Source organism: Myripristis murdjan, chromosome 3 (genome assembly GCF_902150065.1).
Source record: "Myripristis murdjan chromosome 3, fMyrMur1.1, whole genome shotgun sequence".
Taxonomy (NCBI): Eukaryota; Metazoa; Chordata; class Actinopteri; order Holocentriformes; family Holocentridae; genus Myripristis; species Myripristis murdjan.
In genome coordinates, this window is record NC_043982.1 from 22,227,054 (window position 1) to 22,250,700 (window position 23,647).

General features: G+C 41.9%; 2 protein-coding genes across 2 annotated transcripts; both read right to left on the minus strand.

The window, feature by feature from the left end:
- Window positions 1-846: 846 nt before the first annotated feature.
- On the minus strand, window positions 847-8,637 carry dhdh.2 (dihydrodiol dehydrogenase, tandem duplicate 2). The gene is made up of 7 exons (XM_030048521.1): window positions 8,459-8,637; window positions 6,913-7,024; window positions 6,424-6,587; window positions 4,311-4,563; window positions 2,440-2,564; window positions 1,856-2,006; window positions 847-1,013 (listed from the first exon to the last, which is right to left on the minus strand). The coding sequence occupies exons 1-7, from the start codon at window positions 8,546-8,548 to the stop codon at window positions 904-906; spliced, it is 1,005 nt and encodes a 334-aa protein (XP_029904381.1). The 5' UTR covers window positions 8,549-8,637; the 3' UTR covers window positions 847-903.
- Window positions 8,638-10,530: 1,893 nt separating this feature from the next.
- Window positions 10,531-13,342, minus strand: LOC115356889 (trans-1,2-dihydrobenzene-1,2-diol dehydrogenase-like). The gene is made up of 7 exons (XM_030048177.1): window positions 13,253-13,342; window positions 13,002-13,113; window positions 12,738-12,901; window positions 11,892-12,144; window positions 11,608-11,732; window positions 11,121-11,271; window positions 10,531-10,640 (listed from the first exon to the last, which is right to left on the minus strand). The coding sequence occupies exons 1-7, from the start codon at window positions 13,340-13,342 to the stop codon at window positions 10,531-10,533; spliced, it is 1,005 nt and encodes a 334-aa protein (XP_029904037.1).
- Between the last annotated feature and the right edge of the window lie 10,305 nt (window positions 13,343-23,647).

Here is a 23,647-nt window from a genome sequence, read left to right on the forward strand (position 1 = left end):
TGTTTTTTGTGTGTGTGTTGGTTTAGGGCATAAAGTCTAACACAGTGGGGTTTATGATGAACTTTGCGCATGAAAATTTGCATTTTGACCAGAAAAGTAACATCCCTATTTGATGTAACCAAGATCAGCCCAATACATCGAAACTACAACCTTACACCCATTCAGGACTTCTGTGCTAGAACATAAAACTTAATCTGGGTACCATCTCAGTAAGTTAGACATCCTTGTTTTCACAAAATAACCTACTTGTCAGCTGCATATGGATATAGAGGGATCTAGGATGCTGAGAGAAAAAACATTCTTCCAAGATGCATTGCATTCAACGAGAGAATCTGTAGTATATTTAATACTAGAGGTCCTGGCTGCACACTACCCCCACCTACCTACGTGCCTTGGCCTGGAGTCTACATGATGTGTCGTACCTGGGCCCTTCGTCAGTCCCACACTAGAGAAACTAATTGTAGAAACCACATAATCAACAAGGACAAATACATTGTCACCAAGGTTTCAGATGTACTGATGCCACCTGGTGTTGAACACCATGTACTGTAAGTAACTAACCAATGTGCTTGAATACTCATTCATAAAGCTTTAAGTTATGGATTATTTATACGTCATTGTGTTCTTGTGATTTGTGGTACTAAATGTGTGTGTTGAGGAGAAAGGACAGTCCATTCACCCTGATTAAACAATTATTTCAGGAAGAATTCTACACTCACTCAACGTTTCTACACTAGAGGACAATCTTAGTCCTACCTCAGGAAATTAGACATCCCTCACAAAATATTATTGGTGGCATGAGGATGTAGAGTGAAGTTCGGACACTGAAAGAAAAGAAAACAACTCTCCCAGGATGAACCTGTTTTATTCAACGATGGAAGAGAATCTGTGCATATGTAATATTTATTGTAGGTCCTGCTTGTACACCACCCCCACCTGCCTACGAGCCTCATCCTCCACCTCAGCCAGGAGAAGAGAGTCTGCATGTGTCATACCTGGGCTCTCCTTCAACCCTATGGGGGAAAATATTGTAGAAATGGCATACATATTACACATCTGTGCATGCACACACATACTGATGCCACCTTTTGTTGAGCACAACGTACTGCAAGTTGCAAACAAATGTGCTTCAATATTCATATACAGAGGGATCTGTTTAAAGCACCATACCAGTGATTCTGCATGTTCAGGGTAATATCAACAATACAAAACTTATATTCCCACAGCAAGCAGTCATGTTTTATGACGCCAAGATTATTTTTCCGATCTTTTATCCAGCCACTGCTTTCCATTAATTCCACTATGACATGAAAATGAACTTTCAGGGAACTTTTTCCACACCAGTATTTCATCCCAGTATCAGACTGTCCACTTTAGTTTTCCTAAAGCAGAAGCACTGTTATGTTTTCACAACTTGAAAATGGGTTGAGCATAACTGTCTCTACCAGAAAATAGTCCCCAGGGAAACATTTGCATTACAGCCAATCGTCAGTTCTGTGGTTAATGTATGGCGATGACTTTGTCAGCTGCAGAAGCAGAACATTATGAGGTGAGTGTTTGACCAAAAAATTGAATTTGAAAGTGGAAGGATTTGGATTATATCTCGTAAAATCTTTAGTATCCTTCCATGATTTGCAAAATAGTTTGTTGTGATGTTGGTGAAGTGTAGTAAATGGGCCAAACATTCAAAATCACTGGTGTGGTCCTTTAAATGCCTACAGCTGTCTCTGCTTTCTTACAGAAATTTAAACATTCATTCATTTCTGCAGCTATTCGTGCTGCTAGCCTACAAGCCAGAGTATTTTTCATTGCAACATAACAAAGTCTACTTAGAGTCTTCTGCTGCACACAGTACCTTTGAGCAAACACTGCCGAACCTCCTCAGCTTCATAACGCAAACCTGTGCTGTTCGTGAAATTGAGGGGTAAATAGGGCTCTGGAACTGGGTAATGGGTTTCCTTCCCATTCACCACTAAAGATGTCGGGGACCACATATGGGCAGGGATCTAGGAAAAACAAAACATGTTACAGGACTGAATATCTTTGGTCAGTGCTCATTATACTGTATGCTCATCAGGAAAATGACTCCACTGGGCTGTAATGTTAAATGGCAGTTTGTCTATAATTACATATATTGTGTAAAGTCATAACATTTATCCATACTTTTACAGATTTGTGTGTGATTCCCAACAGTGTTAAGGTCTGAGAACTCATCATCATTAGACTCTAAAAGTATATCAGAACCCAGAATTTACTGTACAGACCTTAACTTAAAATCCTAATTAGCCCCTTTTCAAACATTTTGTTTCATTAACCTTAAATCAAATGTTGGACGTACAAATGAACAGTGTGTTTTGGTGCTGCATATTTGACACAGCTGACATTCTTTTTTTAATTTTTTTGTTATGTTGGTTTTGCAACCGTCCTGCAGTGACCCACCTTGATGGAGCCCTTAGTGCCCACAATCACAGCATCGTTTGGCATCTCTACAGCCAAATTGCAGGTGAACACCGCCATTCTGTTCCCGGAGAACTTCAGAGTCACAACCATGCCTTCATCTACTCCTACAATAACAAAAAAACATAAGACCCTCACTTATATACTGAGAGAAAAAAAATCATTGCACATGATAGTTTGGCTTAGAAAAGGGCTGTAAAATTATGATTACTGTGCTACCTCAAAGATGTTACCAGTGTTAATGTGTTACTGCTAGTAAGTATGAACAGTCTGATGATGAGAAGTCTGTTTATGTGAAAATATAAAAGAGGAAGCTGTAGTGAGTCAGATGAGTTAGCAAAACTGGTATGTCCCTCACTGCCATACTGCCTGACCATTGTGAGAAACAAGGTTATGTTCAGACAGCCAGTAAAAAGTGGCCTAGATCTGACTTTTTTTCCCACAAACATGATATAGATTTTATTTTTTAATGCCAGTGTGAACAACAATAAAATGTGATGGCTGTGTGAATGCTTAGATCAGAATGAATGCTTTTTTTTCTCCCACTGAGCATGCTTACATCACTGTCAGAGTGTCATTATTCATTCACTGTCAGCAAAGGTTGGGGAAACAAAATATGAAGGATTACAGCAACAACAACAGGGACACAGGAGGTTGCAAATTTAACAGATCTATGCTTCAATCCAAGCTCTTTCTTGCCTTTTTGACAGATTTCCATCACACCTCTGTTACGACAGCAAACTATTCAAGAAATAAATGCCTGCACTACTATTTTATTCATTGTGATAATGCACTGTATCAATGACACTTTGGGTGTTCATCAGTGTGCCTATAGTAAATGTGGGGTCACAGCACAGATCTGTTTACACTGAGGTGAGATATGGGTCACATACAAAGATGAACGTAAATAGTCAAGGCAAAAATGATCCCATCAGAAAAATCTGAACTGGGTCACTTTCAGCTGCTATGATAACATAGTCTAAGATAGAGACGCCTCCTAGTGGTGACAACTAAACACTGCTAGGGATGAGGTCCAGCAAGCACAGCCCTGGCTGTTGTACTTCAATAAGTCATCTTGTGTTTTGGTGTCCTGTGCTCTCTTGACTAACAAGATGGTTGGTTACCTGCTTAAGTCTCAGGGGTTTTACTGAGGTGTACCTCTTATTTAAACTTTGCCTGACACTTGTTTCCAGAACAACTTAGGAGTGAGCTAGTTTCGGGACTTACTGAAGGATACGACACATGGCTGCTGACACACTTTCATTTCTTGGAGGTTATTAAGAGGTTATTAACACCAACAGCACACAGTTCTGTTGCATTGCTAGACCCCCATTTCAATACCACTAATGTTAGCTTTGTAGCTTGTTACACTGCAACAGGCAATTGGTTGTATAATGTTTTCCTCTGGGTCCACATCTTGTTAGAGAAATGTATGACTATATGCCTATGTAGTGTAAGTGAGGTGACACCAAGGTGGAAGCCCTTAAGCAAAATAATTATTCGTATACATACTGTGCCTGACATCTTTGGGAACCACTGCAATATGCCACTGCGTTTTCATCTCTTCTTGCAAGTAAATTAGTACAAATAGCCTTGTCTATTAACTTATTTATTAACCAGAGGAACATATGTTATAAGCACACATTCATATTGTCTTCGTATTCTCTTATTTAACTTATCCCCAACTGTCTATCACATTTCTTCACATTTCATGAAGCACATTCAAAGTGTAGCTGTGCACTTCTGCACAGGTGAAGCAACAGGGTACTATTTTGAAATAAGACATTGCAAATTAAAATGATGACACTGAGACTACATAATATAGAGTCCAGTAGCATGCTGTTTTTCATTACCTGTGTCCAGGAGAACGCCAGTGGCGTGGATGTACTCTGGCCTCTCTCCGCCGTAAACCATGAGTATGAACTGCAGGCAGTAAACGCCAATATCCAGCAAAGCCCCTCCACCCAGCTCCTTCTCCACTGCTCTCTGTACGTTCATCAATGGCAGTGCAAAGTCTGCCCTCACCATCTTAACCTCACCCAGCTCCCCTTCAGCTAGCAGCCGTTTGATCTCCAAAGATGCTGGGAAGAATCGAGTCCATACAGCCTGGAGCAAAGGTGAGTGATAGAAAGCATTAAGTTCATTTACATTTTAGGTGATTTAGCTAGGGGTTTTATATGCAGAGAGACTTACACTCAATATGATACACTTCACATTCTCCTGACTTGATCTTTGCTTGTTCGTGTATAAAAATCTTAATGTACATCGCTATGGAAAAAAGTGTCTGCCAAATGTTAATTGTAAAATTCTTAAACATGGCACTTTTGCTCGGCTGCACTCATGCTGCTTACCCTTGCAATAAAATGTTGCACATAATAATTATTATTCCTCCCATACTTGACCTTGCTGCAGCGGTATTGTCCACAGCTCTGAAAGTTCACTGCAGAGTCAGCAGTGCACCCTCTTGAATCTGAAGCTCTGTTGAGGATAGTGTACATCCCATCTTCCTAAAACTCATATTTTGTCTCTCATATTTTTACCATAACAATAATCAGTGGTTCATTTATTAAAAGTTCAGAAAGCAGCACATTACTCCTAACCCTCTAGAAGCCCTGGCAGATGAACAACTGAACAATTTAAAATCACTCTAACCAGGAGATTTTTATTTTATGATCAGGGTTTAGGACAGGACACAGTTGGTTACCATCACCATCACCATTTATCCTCGTCACACATTCCCTCTAAGTCACAAGCACAGTTTCTGGCTTTCTCCTAAGCTCCACCAGCTTGTTCCTCTCTTCAGCCAATAACAATCTGATATCCTTGCCAACAGTCAATCATTAGTATGCTGTCAAACTTTAAAGGTGTTCTCTCTCTCTCTCTCTCTCTCTCTCTCTCTCTCTCTCTCTCTCTCTCTCTCTCTCTCTCTCTCTCTCTCTCTCTCTCTCTCTCTCTCTCTCTCTCTCTCTCTCTCTCTCTCTCTCTCTCTCTCTCTCTCTCTCTCTCTACTATATCATTCTGCTGTCATTTCAGCACTGTAGCCGTTTCATGACCCATCTCCACCCCTTCATCAGCTACAACTATGAATTGCCTGGCCTATCTCCAAAGTTTCTCTCACACAAAGACATCTCAGCATGAAGTTCTCCTTTTCTCATCACTGCCACCCTTGTCTAGGCTCCAGGGGGAATTTCCCTCATATATGGAAGCACTAAATTCATGGGATCACCTCCCATGGGGATCTACTTCCTGCTGGGGTCTAAGCACCAAAGACTATTTCCTCTTGTTCACTAATAAATTGAATTTTACTTCAAATTCCTCATTCTCTTTTCCTACTTTTATGAGTCTTTCCTGCCTGAAAACATGCTCTTGGGGGACTGGTCTTGGCTCTGATACTTTTAACTAGTTTGTAAACTACAACCACAATATTTCCCAGTGTGTTCAGATGGTCAACTTTTGCTCTTAGCCTCTAAACACCGACAGAGGTCTACTCTGGGGGTTGATACTGGGTCAAATTATCTTTGGTGTTTAAAGTGGCTCAGTAATAGCTCATTGTATTTTCTTTTTTTTTATGTTTATCCAGCGGCACAATTCTCTATTATTATGCTAATTCTATTCAAGTGGATACTGAAAGCCTGCAATATTGCTAAAAATCCCTTGTGAGGCTCAACCATATGCTAAATGTTGGAAAGACAACCTACATGCTGTTGTCCAGAAATAAACCCACTGATTACATTTGAGTACAGTTAGATTTTAGTCTTTTAGCACAATAATAAAATAAGTCTCAATTCCTTGATCACTGTCACTGTAAATCAACTAACAGGAGTGCAAGAACAAGAGTTGTACACCCCTGATAACATACCACTGACCCTAAACAGGTGATGTGAGAGAATAACAGAAAAGACTTTAGAAAACAAACAGAGAGAAGTAGAAGAGATTTTGTTTTTGCCGTTCTGCTCCATTTTATACCTCCATAAAAAAAACGTTGTTCATCTTGGCGGAGGCCACCATTTCCTGCACCTCTCTGGAGTTCATGGCCAGGGGTTTCTCACACAGCACGTTCTTCTTGGCGTTCATAAAGAGCACGCTGGCACTCAGATGGTAGGGGTGGATCACACCAACATACACCACCTCTGAACCCAGATGGAGGCATAGACCAGAGAACACACAACATCAGACAGATGAAATCTGCAAAGTAGTGCCACATAATGAGTGGCATATCCCTTGTGAAAATGAACTTCATTCATCCTGTTATAAATTTTAGACGTGTAAAAACTGTGAACTACATATTTTATCTTATGGGAGCATAACAGGACTACTGTAGCGATAAAGGACTGTAAAGAGAAAAAAGGACACAATGTTAGGAAACAATGATACTATAACCTTGCTATTGAGTAGCACTCAACTTTGTCAGATTATTACCGAGGTACATGTGACCCCGGTCTGACTGAAACTGACCTACATCTGGGTCTCTGGACAGCTCGTCATAGCTGCCATATGCCCGGGGGATGCTGTGCTTTTTAGCAAAGTCTTGTGCACGCTGTAAGCTGCGTGCTGCCACTGCCACAATCTGTGAACACAATTTCAAATGATTAGCAAGTCGCTTCTCTCCCACCTTACTCAGAGGCAGTTACAGTCTAATTTGCTGATGTTTATTATCCATGACTCAGTTACAGGCCAAAGAGTGATGACTGCACAAATACTGGCTTCAACAAGAGCCGCCCAAATTTTCTGATATCATACATAATTCTGGTTTCTAATTTATCTCTACAGCCAATGTCAAAACATTTTATCTGTGCACACTTTCATTTTCATATTAATTACAGTATACTAGGAATCCAATCTTTATTTTCAGCTGAGAGAATTAATTTGAAGATCAAGTGCAATGATTTTAAGTAATCAGTGAAAAAAAAAAATGCTGATTCATAACAAAAGACTATATTTATGTCCCTGGCATTTACTGACAGAAGGTACAATGAATATTCAATCGTTGCATTTACTAAAAAACAAAGTTGTAGCCTATGGGACATCATTCACACCAGGAGGCAGATTGGCATTCTGAATCTGTCTGACTTTGCCGACAGCCCGAGGGACGGCTTCTCAAAGGGCATTTGTCAAATGTCTGCAGTGCTGTCACAAATGCAGTCTTCATGGCACTGAAGTTTCTGGTTCCCCCCAGAACTAAAGATGCCCGTGTTAACGCTGTGTATTTGTCAAGGAATTACTGCAGTTCAGCTATCACAATAAACAGCACCAATAGTTATACTGAAACTGCTGATCAATTCTTCCTCTTCTAAAATGACTTGGTCTTATTATTTTCTTCAAGTGCATCCTAATTTGGCTACTTTTATTTTATTAATTTGAATCAATTCTTTTTAATTTTATCTTAAATTTATTTATTTATTTTGTTTTGTTCTGCTTTTTTAATGTATTTTTTCTTTCTTCCCCTGTGTAGATACATTGTATTGTACTTTCAGCAGTGTGCCAAATACAATTTAATTGATTAGTATTTGATACAAAGACTATACGATTTAACCATGTTTTGATCATTTCAGGGTTCTCACTGTGTGTATTTTGGTTTGTTTGTTTGTTGTTGTTTGTCCTCCTTACATGGACAATTTACAACCAAACAAACCCTGTATTGGCACTTTTCATACAGGGCTGCACCTGCTAAATTGCTGACTACAGGCCCGTCCTCTTATTCGAGTTGACGCCCATGAAAAGTTCACAAACCACACACGAGTCGCTCCAAAGCGCTGCATCTCTACCTCTAACATAAAAATGAACACAGTTACCTCTGGAACTGGTGGGATTTAGTTTGTTGGAGGCTCTGACAGCCAAAGTAATTACATTGATGTGGTCGTGTAGCTAACAGACACCTGTAAATGACGAGCAGCAGCCTGAGCACGGCGAGCTGCAGGAGTCGCGACAGAGGAAGCTTGGAAACGCACTGAAACGATACGGCTGTGTTTCTACTGCGCCTCTACCGCTCGGCTTTTGATACCTGGTGGTCCTCAGGAGGAAGTGTTTTCAGGGCTACTACAAAGTCATGGCTGATCTTTCCAGCACTACAGATTCCCCATCTGGTCGCCATGTTGGACAGCAGTGACAGTGGCTCCTGTTTGTTTAGACTTCATCCACCGGGAGCGATTTCCTGCCTGCCACACGGCGGAGACAGAGGATCACATTTGGTTGTGTGACGCTGCACAAAACGATGACATGATGATGATGATGATCACACTGATAATCATGTGGTGGAAATGTAAACGATGTGTTAGAGTCATCATCATAAGACAAACAACCAATAATATTTCAGAAAATAAAGTATAACAGACTTTAGTTTGCTTGTTCTTAATTTGTTACCCTATTACATAATTATTGCATTTTTTTTTTTTTTAAACTTTCTTTGTTGATCCCTGGTAGGGAAATTCTCCAATCAGAATCCCTGGATCTGGCAGGGAGTGACGGACTTGCTCAATGGCACTTCAGTAGGATGCATGTTGTCCAACAGGCTGTGAAGTAAGTTGGAAATCTGGTTGAATCACAGACCCTTAAATTTGATCGCCTTGCTGGCCCCAGCAGCTGCATACCAAGTGAAACAACATTCTTTAAATAAGATGAACTTGCAACTAGTGCTGAACAATTAATCAATATGGCCAAATGCAATGTCCAAATTGCAGGAAGATGAAATGTGTTACCATTATAGTTGCTGTGATGTTACGAATCAGATTCTCCAGGTGTAAGAAAATGTGTTTCGCACAGACCCCAACAACAATTACATTGTCATCATTTTAATATATGTATATTTTTTCCTGATGAAAATTAAAATTATGTTGCAAAAGATGTCATTCTCACTAAAAGTTAGAATCACACTGCAATCATGAACCACATTCCTCAGCGACACTAGAAATAGATATAGATTGGCTATCGCTTGGCTTCATCCCCCCCCCCCACCACCACCACCACCAACACCAACACCAACACACACACACACACACACACACACACACACACACACACACAAACACACCTTTCCACCCCACTCTTTACTGTCTCACAACTAAAAAATCAGCCATTTTGTATGTAATAATGGTGATACATTTTATTTGATAGGTGTCGTTCTGAACACTTTGTGGGCTGCGTCAGCTGCAATTATACATCCTTCAGTCTTGAGGGGTCACACGAGCCAAAAAGGTTGAGAACAAGTGTAGTAAATGAGCCATGCTCTTTGCTGACTCATAAACGCCTTTCACTGTCCTAACCTTGAGAGGCAGACAGTGTAATCTATTTTTGTGCAGAGAGCATGAATCTATTTGTAGACCTCTGCAAGGGTCAGACATGACAGAACACTTTGATTCAAATGTGCTATTCTGAGTCTCTTTTCATATTTGCTAGATGATATTTGCCAACTCATGAAATTTAACATGGCTTTCACAATCAGTACTTTATTAGATTCATCAATCATACACCTCACAGTGACAGCTGGTTTGTCTTTAAAAGCCCAGTGCTTGATTGCAGTATGGTGGCCCATATTCAAACACAGTTCCAATCCAATAATTCCCTTATGATTTTTCTGCTGTAAGACAATGAATTTCACTATGAAATTGTCTGTGCTTTAATACAAAAACTGACGGCATTTGCCATTCATCATATTTTGAGGTGGCACAAGGTATCTATATCTGTAGGAGTGGAATATTGGAATGTGTGTAAACACTGGAGCAAAGCAAACTTTTGTTTTGAGTTCCAGTTAGTTCATCAAGTTCCAAAATAATATTCAAAATTCAATGAAGGATATTCAAATCAAACATTTCAATTTCAAATTCAGTTAAAATTATTCAAATTAAACTTGGGTGCACCCCAAATCTCGATAATAACTTGCAGATGGTGATTTTAAATTCTGTGTATCTGCAGCAGTTTGTAATGTCAGTCACATTATTGTTGTCTCATGACGTTTCTCCTCATGGGTGGCGGCTACATCACACAGCGCTGTGAGCGATCTGCTTATACAAATCCTGCCCGATGAGTTACGCTAGTAGTTTCAGGTGAGGTCTTATACGGCTTGGCTTTTCAGGGATGTCATTGGCTGTCCTGGTTAAAGACGACGCCCACCTGTTTCCTGGCTTCATCCATGATCTCTGTCAGCAAGACAGACTCTGCCAGAGGCATCCGTGGGCTCTCCTTGAGTCCTGTGGATGGAGGGGAGTAGTTCAGTGGCACAGACAGTTTGAATATCTAGTGCAAGGGCGGGCAACCTTATGGGACGTGATCTAATTTTTCTTGGAATGTTTCTTATCAAGGCTTATGGGAGCCACCAGCGCCAGTCAATCAGACTAGCTGAAAGCCATGACTATGCATACAAGGACAAAGTCGGTATTTTTATTCATAATGAAGTCATAATTATGGCTATTTGGGGAGAATATTATGCAAATTGGTATTTGAAACTAAAATAATAACAAACATGCAAGTTATGAGACAGTCCAAGGACTGGTAACAGCATTTTCTCCTGGTTTCTCACAGGCCTCATTTGCCACATGCATTAGTGCATGACTGATCAGATACAACACCACAGGAACCATTCCTCCAAGTCACTGTATGTAGCACCTGTTGTGAAAAGTCAGTCTCGGTTCTGTTTCTTTGAAGATGTCTTTCCTGTCATCATAACCTACCTTTAAGAAGGCACTGCCTCACTTCCTCTGCCTCATAGCGAAGCCCAGTGCTGTTGGTGAAATTCAGAGGCAAGCAGGGTTCAGGCAGAGGGTACTGCATCTCCTTTTCGTTCACCACCAGTGTGGTGGGGCAGTGCATGGGGCCAAGTACCTGGAGGAATTGAAAATTGCTGTTGTTGTTGTTGTTGTTGTTGTTAACTGATGTCTCAAAATGAAGAGTACTAGTATAAATTTTACTATCACATGAACAGAACCTCTCTTCAGCTATGAATGTGCAGAGCAATATCACACAATCTTGAGAGCAAAAATTTGTAAACTGCTTTCATCTGAAAACTAAAGATGAACTGATATGATATTAATCTTTGCCTGAATGCTTTGTTTTATTTGATGACTTGTTAAATCAGTCACTCTCAAATCAGTCCTCACATCTTAATAATTTATGTATTAATGTAAATTGCCCCCATAGAGGATTTGTTGTATGGCGTACCCTGATGCTACCCTTACTACCACTGATGGTGGCATCATTTGGCAGCGCAACAGCAATGGAAAAGGTACAGAAGGCCATTCTGTTTCTGGAGAACTTCATCACCACCACCATGGACTCATCCACTCCTGCCAAACATCAGCAGGAAAAATAGTTAATCAAGTTAATCATTATGAATGCCCTGAAAAAAACGAAAGATTGTTAGCCATATGTGGGGTTAATGATACTAGTGATCCACACAACACTCCATCCTTCCTTTGCTGCATGACCTGTGTGTTGAATTATACCTGAATCAAGCAGAACCCCAGTGGCCTGGATGGACTCTGGCCTCTCTCCATTGAACACCATCAGCACAAACTGCAGGCAGTAAACACCGATATCCAGCAGGGCGCCACCGCCCAGCTCCTTTTTAACTGAGCGGGGAATGTGGAGCTGAGGGGAGCCAAAGTAGGCCTTCACCAATTTAACCTCCCCTACCGCCTCCTCTGCAAGCAGCCTGCGCACCTCGGCATGCACAGGGAAGCAGCGAGACCAGATGGCCTGACAGGGACAGAGCACACATCCTCGCACATCAGTTAGAGGAAACACAGCTCTTACATTTGAGTTGTACTAAAAAGCTGGTTTTTATCACAACTTTCACCTACCCAAATGAATATGACTAGACACAATGAAAATATGTGTTACTGTACAACTCGCTTAAGGGACTGTTGCTGTGAAATTGTCCAGCTTTATTTTCCCTCAGAGCATATGAATTTCAAACTGTTGGTTGTGTCTGCAATAGAAGAAATGGTCACAGCTTTCTTTGAAGGAGGGAAGAAAAATGAGGTGATGCTGCTGCCATTTTGTTTCTTTTGTCTTGTTGTGAGAGTTTATTTGTGGGCTACTGTTATGATGGTTTCATAGTCAGATGTAATTGTATTTGTATCATGTTTTTTTTTTTGTTTGTTTACCATGTCTATCCCGTGTCTATCATGTTGTTTGTCCTGTTTGACGTCATTATTTGGAACACCTGTTTGTAGAGTATATGCCTTTGAGATGAGGTTATTCTTTTATCCTGAAGAAGGCAATATGTGATGAAATCTTGATTTGTGAGTAAATAATACTATTGCATCACAGCGCACTTTGAATCTTACCTCCATCAGGAAGACGTTACTTCTCTTGGAGGCGCTGACTAGATCTGTCACCTGCCTTGAGTTCATGGCAAAGGGTTTTTCACACAGCACGTTCTTCCCCGCCCTGAGGAACAGCAGGCCCACACGCCAGTGCTCCGTGTGCAGCACTCCCAGGTACACAACGTCTGTAGGGACACAGATGCTCCAGGCTCAACTTCAAACAGTAACGCCATTACGCCATTATCTCTGCCTGTGCAGCCGGGCCCTCCCTAGCTGTTAACCCACCAATGTCTGGGTCGTTGGCCAGCTCCTCGTAGCTGCCGTAAGCTTTAGGAATACTGTGCTTTTTGGCGAATTCCTGTGCACGCTCCAGATTCCTCGCCGCAGTGGCTACTATCTGTGCGTGAAAGAACAAAGCACACATACATTCATCACAGTGGCACACCCACTCTGTCAGTTCTGGTAGCTCTATTCAGTGCAGAAGAGATATCATCTGTGACAATGAAGATATAGTGTGTTTGTTTTGAATAGAGTACCTGGTGATCTCCATGAGGCAGAGTCTTCATGGCCACGCTGAAGTCATGGCTGATCTTCCCTGCTCCGCAGATTCCCCATCGGGTTGCCATCTTAAATTGGATGGTAGGTGACAAATGAGTGGGGCTGTGCCTTAGTGAAGAGCTGAGCTACTGGCAAGCTGTGACCTTGGGAGAGGTTGCACGTTCAGAGGAAGAAACGCACTGAATTGTCAGGCCTCGGAGCCAGCAGCACTTCACTGAGCAGCTTCTTGCATTTATATGCTGGGGAGGCGAGAGATGTCACCTCTGCCTCTGCACCCACCCTGAGGAACAGAGTGTAATACACTCACACACACACACACACACACACACACACACACACACGTATATGTATATACACATACACGGTGTCATTCCCACACACATCCTATTTTGTTGTTGCTGACACAGGTCTCTCAATTCCAGCTCAGGTGGTTTATGCTGGTTATCTCTGACAATCTGTAACAAAAGTGTCATTGGGGCTGCCACCTATCATTAACACACTGAGAGGAGGTGCACAGATTAATGTGTATAGAGTGAGGGTTGACCTTGTCCAGTAGATCTGCACTTTCCCAAAGTGGTTTAGGTCAAGTCATGGAGCCAGGAGCTGCTTTGATTCCCATTGAGACAGGCATTGATTAGCCTGCAATGGCTGGATAGTGACAGAAAAGCCAATGATTAAACTGGAGCCTCACTGGGATTACCCAGATAAACAGATATGCCGGGTTCACAGAATGCTAGAGGACCACATAACAGGGCAATTTAAATGGTCAGTAAGCTGAGCCAGGATGACTATGGAAAACACAGCTTTGTTGCCCTTGAGCTAAATATTATCCATATGGACAGAGGGGCATTTGTGTAAACTTCCTGCCACATGCTGCCAGTAGAGGACACTGTGTTGTAAGCAGAGTGCACTTTCTCGCTTGAGCTCTAAGGATTTGGCATAAATCATTATAATGAATTACATTAAGGTTTGAAGCATCAGGTAACATTTGGTGTCACTCAATGAAGAAGGCAGACACACTTTGGAAACAATATGTCCGAAGTTATATCAAATTTGCTTAAATCAATGGGCACAGACTTGTTTTTGTTTTTTCATCTTGTAGGTAATGGCAGTTATTGGGTTTATAATGAGAATTTTTTTCACCTATATGGTGGAAATGTATAAATTTTTGTCTTTTGTAACACATTTGGAGGACTGCATCCACATTCAATTGCACTATCAAGTTGACAGACATCAGAATCTTTATCCTTTCCACTTATTCCAGTATCTGAGTATATGATCTTTCTTTTATTCTGTCTCATGTCATGCTCTAGTATTTCCTACAGGTATGTGGTGGCTGCATTTACATGAGACATAGTGTCAGCAAATACCTTCATGGTAAAAGGAAAGGAATTTTATCAATGACTGTTTGCTGGCTTCCTTTTTTTTTTTGTTTCACTTCCAAATGAATTCTGGGAGCTGTGTGCCGTTGTCATAACAACAAGGTACCAGCTGGGCAATTTGTATGCAAATCGTATCAGACTTGGCCTGATATCCTTGCCTATACCACAGGACCTGGTTACCATGGGAATGCCCAACTCCTCCTTGGGTAATTCTTTTTTTTTTTTTTTTTTTTTTGTAAAAAGATGAAGAAGCACAGTTTCTTAACAGGTGTTTCTTTTTGGATTTTTCTTTTTAAATAATAAGTGTGAGAAAACACAATAAAACATAACAGAGCAAGTCCAATGAGCTGGTTCTGTGTCACCTGACTTTGGTGCCAACAAACAGGCTCAGAGCGCAGAGGCTCAGATGGTCAGAGATGGATGTGCTGGACAGTACTTGGATGGGGTCGCCCAACAGCCGCGTACTGGGACCCCACTGCCCTCATCATCAGCTGCACCATGGATGTTTACCACAGAGAGCAAGCTCAAACTTTCCTGCTGAAAGTCAGCCTTTATCCCCTGTATGAGTTCAAGGTCATAAGGAGAACAAGCCTTAAAGCTCATCGGACTTCCAGAACTAGAGAGGCTGATCCTTATGGCCAACATAGGGTTGAGTTTGGGGCCTTAGGTTTCTACACTGAGCCTGGTCCACCGTTGCAGATGGACAGTAAAGATGGCTGCAGAAAGTGAGTGTTGATGAGCCAAATCATTCGGGAACTTGGCATGCGGAAGGAAGTTGGCGCCTCATTAATTCAGCAAAGCCAGGACGAATGCTTTCCACTCCTATCACTTCTCTCTGTCTTTATTTGATTAAAAATTCATGCATCATCTCTTGTCCATGCCCCTATTCCAGCAGGACATGGATAAATGACATCAGATGTGTCTTGTGACTGGTCACAACAGTTTCTACGGACGGGGTGTATCATTGCCTGTGAAGGTGGATGATCACAGCGGACACTTTTGTTTCGCATGTTGTCACTTCATCTTTGCATCCTGTTGTCAGGATGACTTTGTCCTCCTTTGTCACCTCTGTGCCAACGCATCATCGCAAATCAACCCTTTTAAATCAAACTTTAGTGGTTTTAATTTTTTAATTTCAAGTTTCACATAGCCCATGACCCCACAACACCCATTCAAAATGCAGGGCAGAATTTTTGTAATGAATGGCTTTCATATCTTTGGAGATACAAGGTTGTCGCATTATAGCTGCACTCTGGCTCTGCAACACCAGACGGTTTTATCTTGCCACATAACAGCTCCATATTTCATCACCAACTTCAACTTAATGGGAAATAAAAAGGACCAGAGAGAGGCACCCTAATCCTATTTTGATTGATGTGGATATGCATAGGGTGTTTCCCCCCCCCCCTTCTTAGAACCAGCTGTCACTGTAAGTGAGAGCCATCTTACTGCTGTGTATTTTTGGGGGGAAGGAACTGTACTGCTGCTGTTGTGGGAGCACCATCACTTTTTCATCTCTGTCTCAAGGTCACTGCTGAGGAAGGATGACAGGCTAGACAAGCGCCAGGAGGTGCCAGCTGGTTTGAGGGGAGGTTGGGAGCTTGATGAATCCAGGGAGAGAGAAGGAAGTGTGCAGCAGGGAGTAATAAGTCATTTTGTCAATGCTAGAGGATGTACTGATGTGTGGGCTGGGTTTTTTTCCTCTAGAAAAAGTGTAATAGAGGGAGACTGAAAGGAGCAAGCAGAAATAGGAGCCTTTGAGCCCTGCATTGTGCCAGCCCTTTGAGAATCCTATCTTTGTGTGCAGCATACACACAAAGGGAGGCTGAGCCGAGGAACAGGAGCAGGCTGGACTACAGCAGACTTAGTGGCCCTTCATCTGGGCGTTAGTGGTGGTGGTGATGGGGAAGAGGGGTGGACGTTGTGGCAATGCAGCCAGGCATAGAGCTATTACATCCATTTACCACTCTTCATCTGGATCCACTCTCCTCCTGTTTCCATGATTTTTTTCAGTAAAATCTATATTAGCCATGGCAGAGAGAGTTTTGCCAATATCTCTCCGTGGCTGCACATCCACAACAATCGCAGTTGAAAACACTCACATCCATGGAAAGAAGGGTGTTTGGTAAGCAAGTTGGTGAGTGAGATCAAAAAAATAAATAAATAATAATAATAATCAAATCGCCATCATAGATCCTTGGTCGCATGAAAATCTGTTTGACCAAAATGTTGCCCTGTGAATGGCACAACTGTAATAATAATTGCATCTGTCACAAATATCAACTGTCTAAGTATGTATAGAATATTAAAAAATACAGGCTAACTTACCCCAATTCATTCCCATTTATGGGAATGAATTGGGGTAAGTTAAGTCAAAAAATTTGAAAAACTGCTCTGAGAAACTGTGAAATTGTCTTGTGAATACTTGGCCAGCATATACTTTCAACTTTCAAATTTGCTATAAATCCATTAGAATTTGTGCATGTATAAGTATATTGTTTTTTTGTTTTGTTTTGTTAGAGGATTCAAATTCTGCTCAGCATCTCTCTTCAGCTTCTTGGTGAGCGGTTGTGATTGACAGCTCACTGGGCAGAACCCAGGTAACGTTATAGTGGAGGTCAAATGTTTGCACCAAGGATATGGAAACATTTTCCCTCCATGAAAACTAGAGACAGAGGGAGTGCTTGACATTCAACGGCTAACCTTAGAAGCTAGCTCCAACTAGGCCATTTATGTCTCACCGCTCGCTCAGGGGTTGAAGTGAACCCAAAAACCTGTGTATAGCAGCTTTCGCTGAGCAGTTTTTCATTCTTTCTGAATATGCATGGAAACCAACTGGGCTAAGTCAAAATAGGACCACTGTGTACAATTTAATAGTGTTATATACTGCTGATTGCTCCTGCCCATCCCTGGCTATCAAAGAACCCAGCAGTGCCCATTAATGCTAAGAATCACCACACCTTCACATCATGAACCAACCCCAAAGACGAGTAGGTTCAGATAAATATAACAGGGAGGCATTTGCAATATGTCATTATGGATTAATCTACACTTGTAAAAATAAAACTTTACAAATAAATATTAAGCTATATTATATTTCTGACTGCAAAGGACTGACAGTGTGAGTATATATATAGAGGTGACAGGGTTTCTAAGGTGAGAGTTTTCATCACACCAAATGCAGGTGATCACATATGTAGAAATAGCATCTCTTCTCACAGAGATTATATGATGTTTACATCAAGCAGAGCCGGAAAGAGGGTTTCTCCAAACAGCAAATAAAGCCCTTTGAGAAGGGGCTCTGGCCCTATGGTGGATGTTTATTTCTGTTTGACTGCTAAACAAGGTGTCAGACTATCAGTGCTGTTTTTTCCACTGGAGTAAGTACTATCTGTCTCCATTAACTGGAGCCTGAATCTGGAGAACACAGGGGACTCTGTCTCTCGATTTCTCTTTCTCACTATCGCTATCTCTCAGATACACAAACACAATGAAAAAACACACATAGCTGTGTCACTATCCAAGTCCACGATGGCGCCACCTTGTATCTGCCAGCTGAGATTGTGTGAGGAGATATGGAGTCCATCACAGGGCTCCTGCTGAGGTGAGAGTGGCAGAAATGGCAGGAGCCAAGACATGGGGCAGATACCAACCTCTATCACCCAGCTGATAATGTCCATTCCAGTTTGAGGAATGTCCATTATGGAGTGTATCCATCACCTCCAAAATGTTCTGCTTGACTGGATTTAGAGAGGCATGAGGCTCAAGATGTTGGCATGCACCAGGAATGCAGCTGAATGTAAACCCAAGCAGACTCAGAATACCCATCTTTTTGTCATTGCGAAATAAGGCTTGATAATAAGGATACAATGTGATGTGCCGCGCCCCGGTGGCTCACTGAGCAGAGTGTGTATTACCAAGTCTATCCAACTGGGTTCTAATCGAACCTGGGCCCTTTGCTGGATGTCTACCCCTCCCTGTTCCCTGTTTTTTCCTGTCTCTTTTTGTGTGTGTGTGTGTGTGTGTGTGTGTGTGTGTGTGTGTGTGTGTCTGTGTGTGTGTGTGTGTGTGTGTGTGTGTGTGTGTGTGTGTGTGTGTGTGTGTATGTGTGTGTATGTGTGCTACTCTAATAAGGCAGAAATGCCTAAAAACAGTCTTTAGAAAAAAGTGATGTGTCATTAATCCATGTAGAGAAATTCTATTTTTGCCAGCACCCATCCAGGGAGGTCAAAGGGCAGCCTCAGACACAGAGCAGCACTTTTGGAGAGGGTGGTGATTCACTGTCTTACTGACATAAACAGTTCCACAGCATCAATGTCCTCTAGTTAAAAGATCATCTCTGAAAACCAAATATTCACCTCTGTGAGCCAAAATCAAAGTCAGGTCAGGGCCCAGCCTTATAGTAAGAAATAAGAGGTGGGTGGAAAGGCCTCTGGATCACATTTGGGAAGAGGTGACAGCAAAACTGTTCATTGAAACCAGTGCAACTCGTTTGCCCACCTTTTAATTTACCACTTCATCACCAGCCTGTATCCCCCCTGTTGCCCACTCACAGTGGCTCCTCTGTGGGGAGGACGATGCCATTAAGCAGCCCTCACAGTCCACTGCACCTCCCTGTTTAATTGCCTGATAGGGTTTGTGATATTTTTATCAGCCGTCCTGTGGCGGATGGCTGACGAGAGGGGAGAACTCTGAGTGTGCGTTTGTGTGTGTGTGTGTGTGTGTGTGTGTGTGGGTGTGTGGGTGTGTGAATCTTTGCGTGTCATGCCTCGGTACACCCCTGACAAGAGAGCTGCCTCCCTGCCGCAGGAAACCCTGAGCCTCTGTGCACCTGCATGGCAAACTGTGTGACCCAGCCTTTGACCCGTGACACAGCACAGAACATGCATTCCTAAACACAGCCTTAGCTTTGATGCCTCATTATCATTGTGCTATCAGTGAATAATTAGGGTCTATAGCGCTTTGTAGCTTTTTTGAGAGAGAGATTAGTATTATTAGCAGTAATAGTAGCAGTAGTGCTAGTATTACTCCATGTAGTCCTAAAAAGGATGTTTTCACTTGGTGACATTACAGAGGTTTATTAAGGATTACTCTGGAGAATATTTTCAATTAATTTATCATGTCAAGCTTTTGTCTTACACAGATGGACAGGTAGATGCACTACCTAGTATGAACCTAGCAGCTCTTAGAGAGAAAGAGAGAGAGAACATACTGTAAGATCCTTTTATGGAGTGCCTGAGCCTACTAAATGCTGACCAATATAAAAGCAGGAAAAGCTAATTCTCTCATTTTGCCAACTGAGCTTTTGGCAGGGGATTAGGAAGTAGATTCAACCTCCCCAGGATCTCTTGAAGCATGCTCTGTCACATGTGGGAATTATTGAAATCGTTGGCCAACTTCCTCCATGCGGTCTATGACATTTCATTGTGGTCACTCCACATCCTGATTGGATATAGCCAGTTAGTCACACTATCACAACAGCATCAGCAAATACAATTTCTCCCAGTGTAGGGAGTTAAGCAGTATAGGTCATGGACATATGTAACACATTGAACATGATTGCAGCTTATCCACGGAAAAAATAAATAAATGAAAAGGCAAAGCTTCACTATGCAGTCATTCAAACAGTACAATGCAGAAAGAAACTGTTCTTTTGAAATAGGTAAAAATAAGCAGCAAGTGAAGGAAATGGAGATGGATAAGGAAACAGTGTGTTCCATGGGCCAGTAAGAAAAACAGCAACCTTCCCTCTCTCTTTCGAGAAATGAATACAAACGAAAGGTGCACATTAATGATCTAAATTTCAGCATGCTTGACTCATAACAATCATGAAATATTCAGAGTTTAACCGCCTCCTTTAATCCCAGCGGCTGTGCCAGGATTAGAGAAGCAGAACTGGATGTTCAAAAACACTGCTTCTTTCTCTTCCTTCCTCTCCCTGTCTCTTAGAGGTCACACACACCTACACTCACCCTGCACAGAGACACACTCCATTGCTCTCTCTTTCCCTCCCCGGTCTTTTCCTCTCCCCTCCACATCCTTCTGTCACTCCTCCCCCCAACACCATCTCTCTCTCTCTCTGCTCTGGGTTCTCTCACTCTCCCCCCTCCTTCTCCAAACCTCTTATCATACACACAGACACACACATGCACACACACACACACACACACACACACACACATGCGTATGCACTGCACACATTCGCACATACCGACATACATACAGCTTTTACGCCTTGGCACAAAAATACACACGCTTGGAAAGACTGAGTCTCACACACACACACACACACACACACACACACATACACACAATATGACTCCTCCCTCTTGTTTTTTTTTTTTTTTTTCCTGTTTTGCTCTAGGGAACGTGGTACTGTACTGCAATTGTCTGTTGACTCCACTGCTGTGAGCTGTGTGGTTAAACACACATAGTCTCTTGCCCACACACGCTCACACACACACACACACACACACACACACACACACCGGAGTGTATATGTATTTTGCACATTTTGCAAACAAAAGAGGATTTGCTCCTTAGCACTTGAGGTGGCCACATCAAAGGAAGCTCAGGAGAATCCATTACTGCTAATAAAAGTGAGTCACCCTTTATAGTCATGAGCTTCCCCGTTTCCTTTTCCAGTTAATGTAAAGCCCCACAGCCAAAGTAATCCCCTTCTAGACAGACATCTCTTAACACCAAGAGCCATTCAAATGACTTTTTTTTATTGAATGAACTATCTAAACAACTATTTTGTATTTTTTGTCAGCCCGTCACAGTGTAAGCTTATGCCAGCTTTCACACATTGAACTCTCTCTGTTGTCATCGGACTGGTATGAATGGTAAGAGCCTTGCAATGCTAACAGGCATATAGAAAGAATGGCAGTCACCACTAGGCAGTTAGCTTTGCAAGTAGCTGAATGGACTGTGTGTCTCTTCAGCTGTACGTGACTTTCACTCTGTATTCCTCATACTGGCAGTAGCACGAAATTCATTTCAAAGTGCCCTTTGCAATAGGAGCCAATAGAGAACCAGGATCAGGTCAATAAAGAATGTCAATCCATACATAGGAATTTTATAATTTAGACCTTGAGGCTATTGTGTTACACGTAATTAATTTTACCCAGGGTCTTCCCTCTTGTTGTCCCCCTCCACTTCTCAGCCCACCTCTCATTCTTCTTTGTCCTTTACCTCTTTCTTTCAAAAAGCTCCCTCTGTCCTTCCCTAACGCCCCCTCCTCCATCTGCTCCTCTCTTTGTGGAGGCACGGCTTATCAGTCTTACAAGCCTTGTTGTGAGAGATCAATTTTGGACTCTTAAGCACAGCAGTGGTGGTCAGCAAGAGGAATTTGTCCTGTAACCAAGACAAAAATCATTCAGTGTTTATACCCCTAGCTTTCTGTTTTCCATTGTACTGGGTCCTGACAATCATAGCGGATTCTGGCTGATTTTGTTAAGCGCTGGCATACGTAACAGGCCTCCTGGGCTGCATGACATAACTTTACATGCCGTTTGACTCCTGTGCCATGTGCATTCCATCTGTTAGCTGGCGCATGGGAAATATGATGTTCATGAATTTACAGTGCACATCAGAGGCGAGGATGGCTCACTGAGGAAAAGCTGGCTTGCTTGTTTGTTTGTTTAAGAGACAAATGGTAAGGACTTAATTGGATGTCTCTGACCTCAGAAGATTAAGTTAATGAGGCCTTTAGGTTTGCTCTCTCAATGCCCAATCATACTTGGCATGGACCCGGAATCCACAGTATAAATAGGCTTCTTTTTTCTCTCCTCTCAGTAGCTGAGATATTCATTTGCAGCTGAGATGAAGCATCGGGTCAAGAGGGCAAGTATGACACTAAGTGCACTGGCTGGCTGACTCCAAAATGGCTCCTCAGCTCTACTCTCGTCAAAGAGAGATCCTGCTCAACAGACTGGCTCTTCTGTGAAACTATTATGGGAGTCAGTAATGGCACTTCAAACAATCTTAATCATTCTGCACAACGGCTAGCCCTGCACATGCATAATTAAGCCTTTCTAGATGCACATGGTGGATGATAATTTGATTCTGGCTTACCCCAGCTCTTCCTGGCTGACTCGCATATTGATGTGAAATAAGATTTTCTCTATATATCTTTCTTTAATGAAGGAAATATAACTATGAAATTGATTTTGTCACAAAATATATCTGCCATTAATATTTAAAAACTGTCCTCGTATTGTCATTACATAATTGCAATAATGAATACTCCGAGTAAGGATTGTTACATGCTACAACAACAGCAAATATGATAGCATACAATCAATGTGCACTGTAGCATGTGAAGTGGACACACAAATGTGCACAGACATAGGCAAATAATAGCAGTGCATACAAACGAGTGCATACCAGTGACCGTGAAGAATGCACATGTTTTTGCTCTCTCAGTGCCTACAGATAATTATGGGAAGCCTGTGTGTATTCCATGTTTAAAAACATGTGTTTAAGATTCTTCATTCATCATTTATGTTTTTCTTTTTTCTTTTTTTCTCATGGAGCTGTGAAATGTTAAAGATACAAGAATTTTATTTGGGTAATTAAACTTTGAGGATCAGGACTAAGTCCTAGTGGGAGAGAGCACTGGCCTTTAAAGAATTGCTGTATTTCTCTGATCTCTCTCAGGGACCAGAGACAAAAACCTACCTGAGACAGCCAATCAAAGCACCCCATTCTAAAGCCTGGCAATGGTTTAGTACAAGACCATTTACTGTTTGTCAAAATTTAAACCCACATGATTTATGGTATGGCTGCCCGGGTCTGCTTTCTCTCCTTAGTTCAAAGGATGAGTCTGGCTGCAAATGCTCAAGGGCACGGGCTAATATGATAAACAGGGAACAGAGGCTGCAGGCTGGGGGCTGGGGCTTCTGCTCACTACCGTTTACTCTTACCCTTAAAAAAAAAAAAAAAAAAAAAAAAAAAAAAAAAAAGCAAGTGAGGGATGCAGCATCTCCA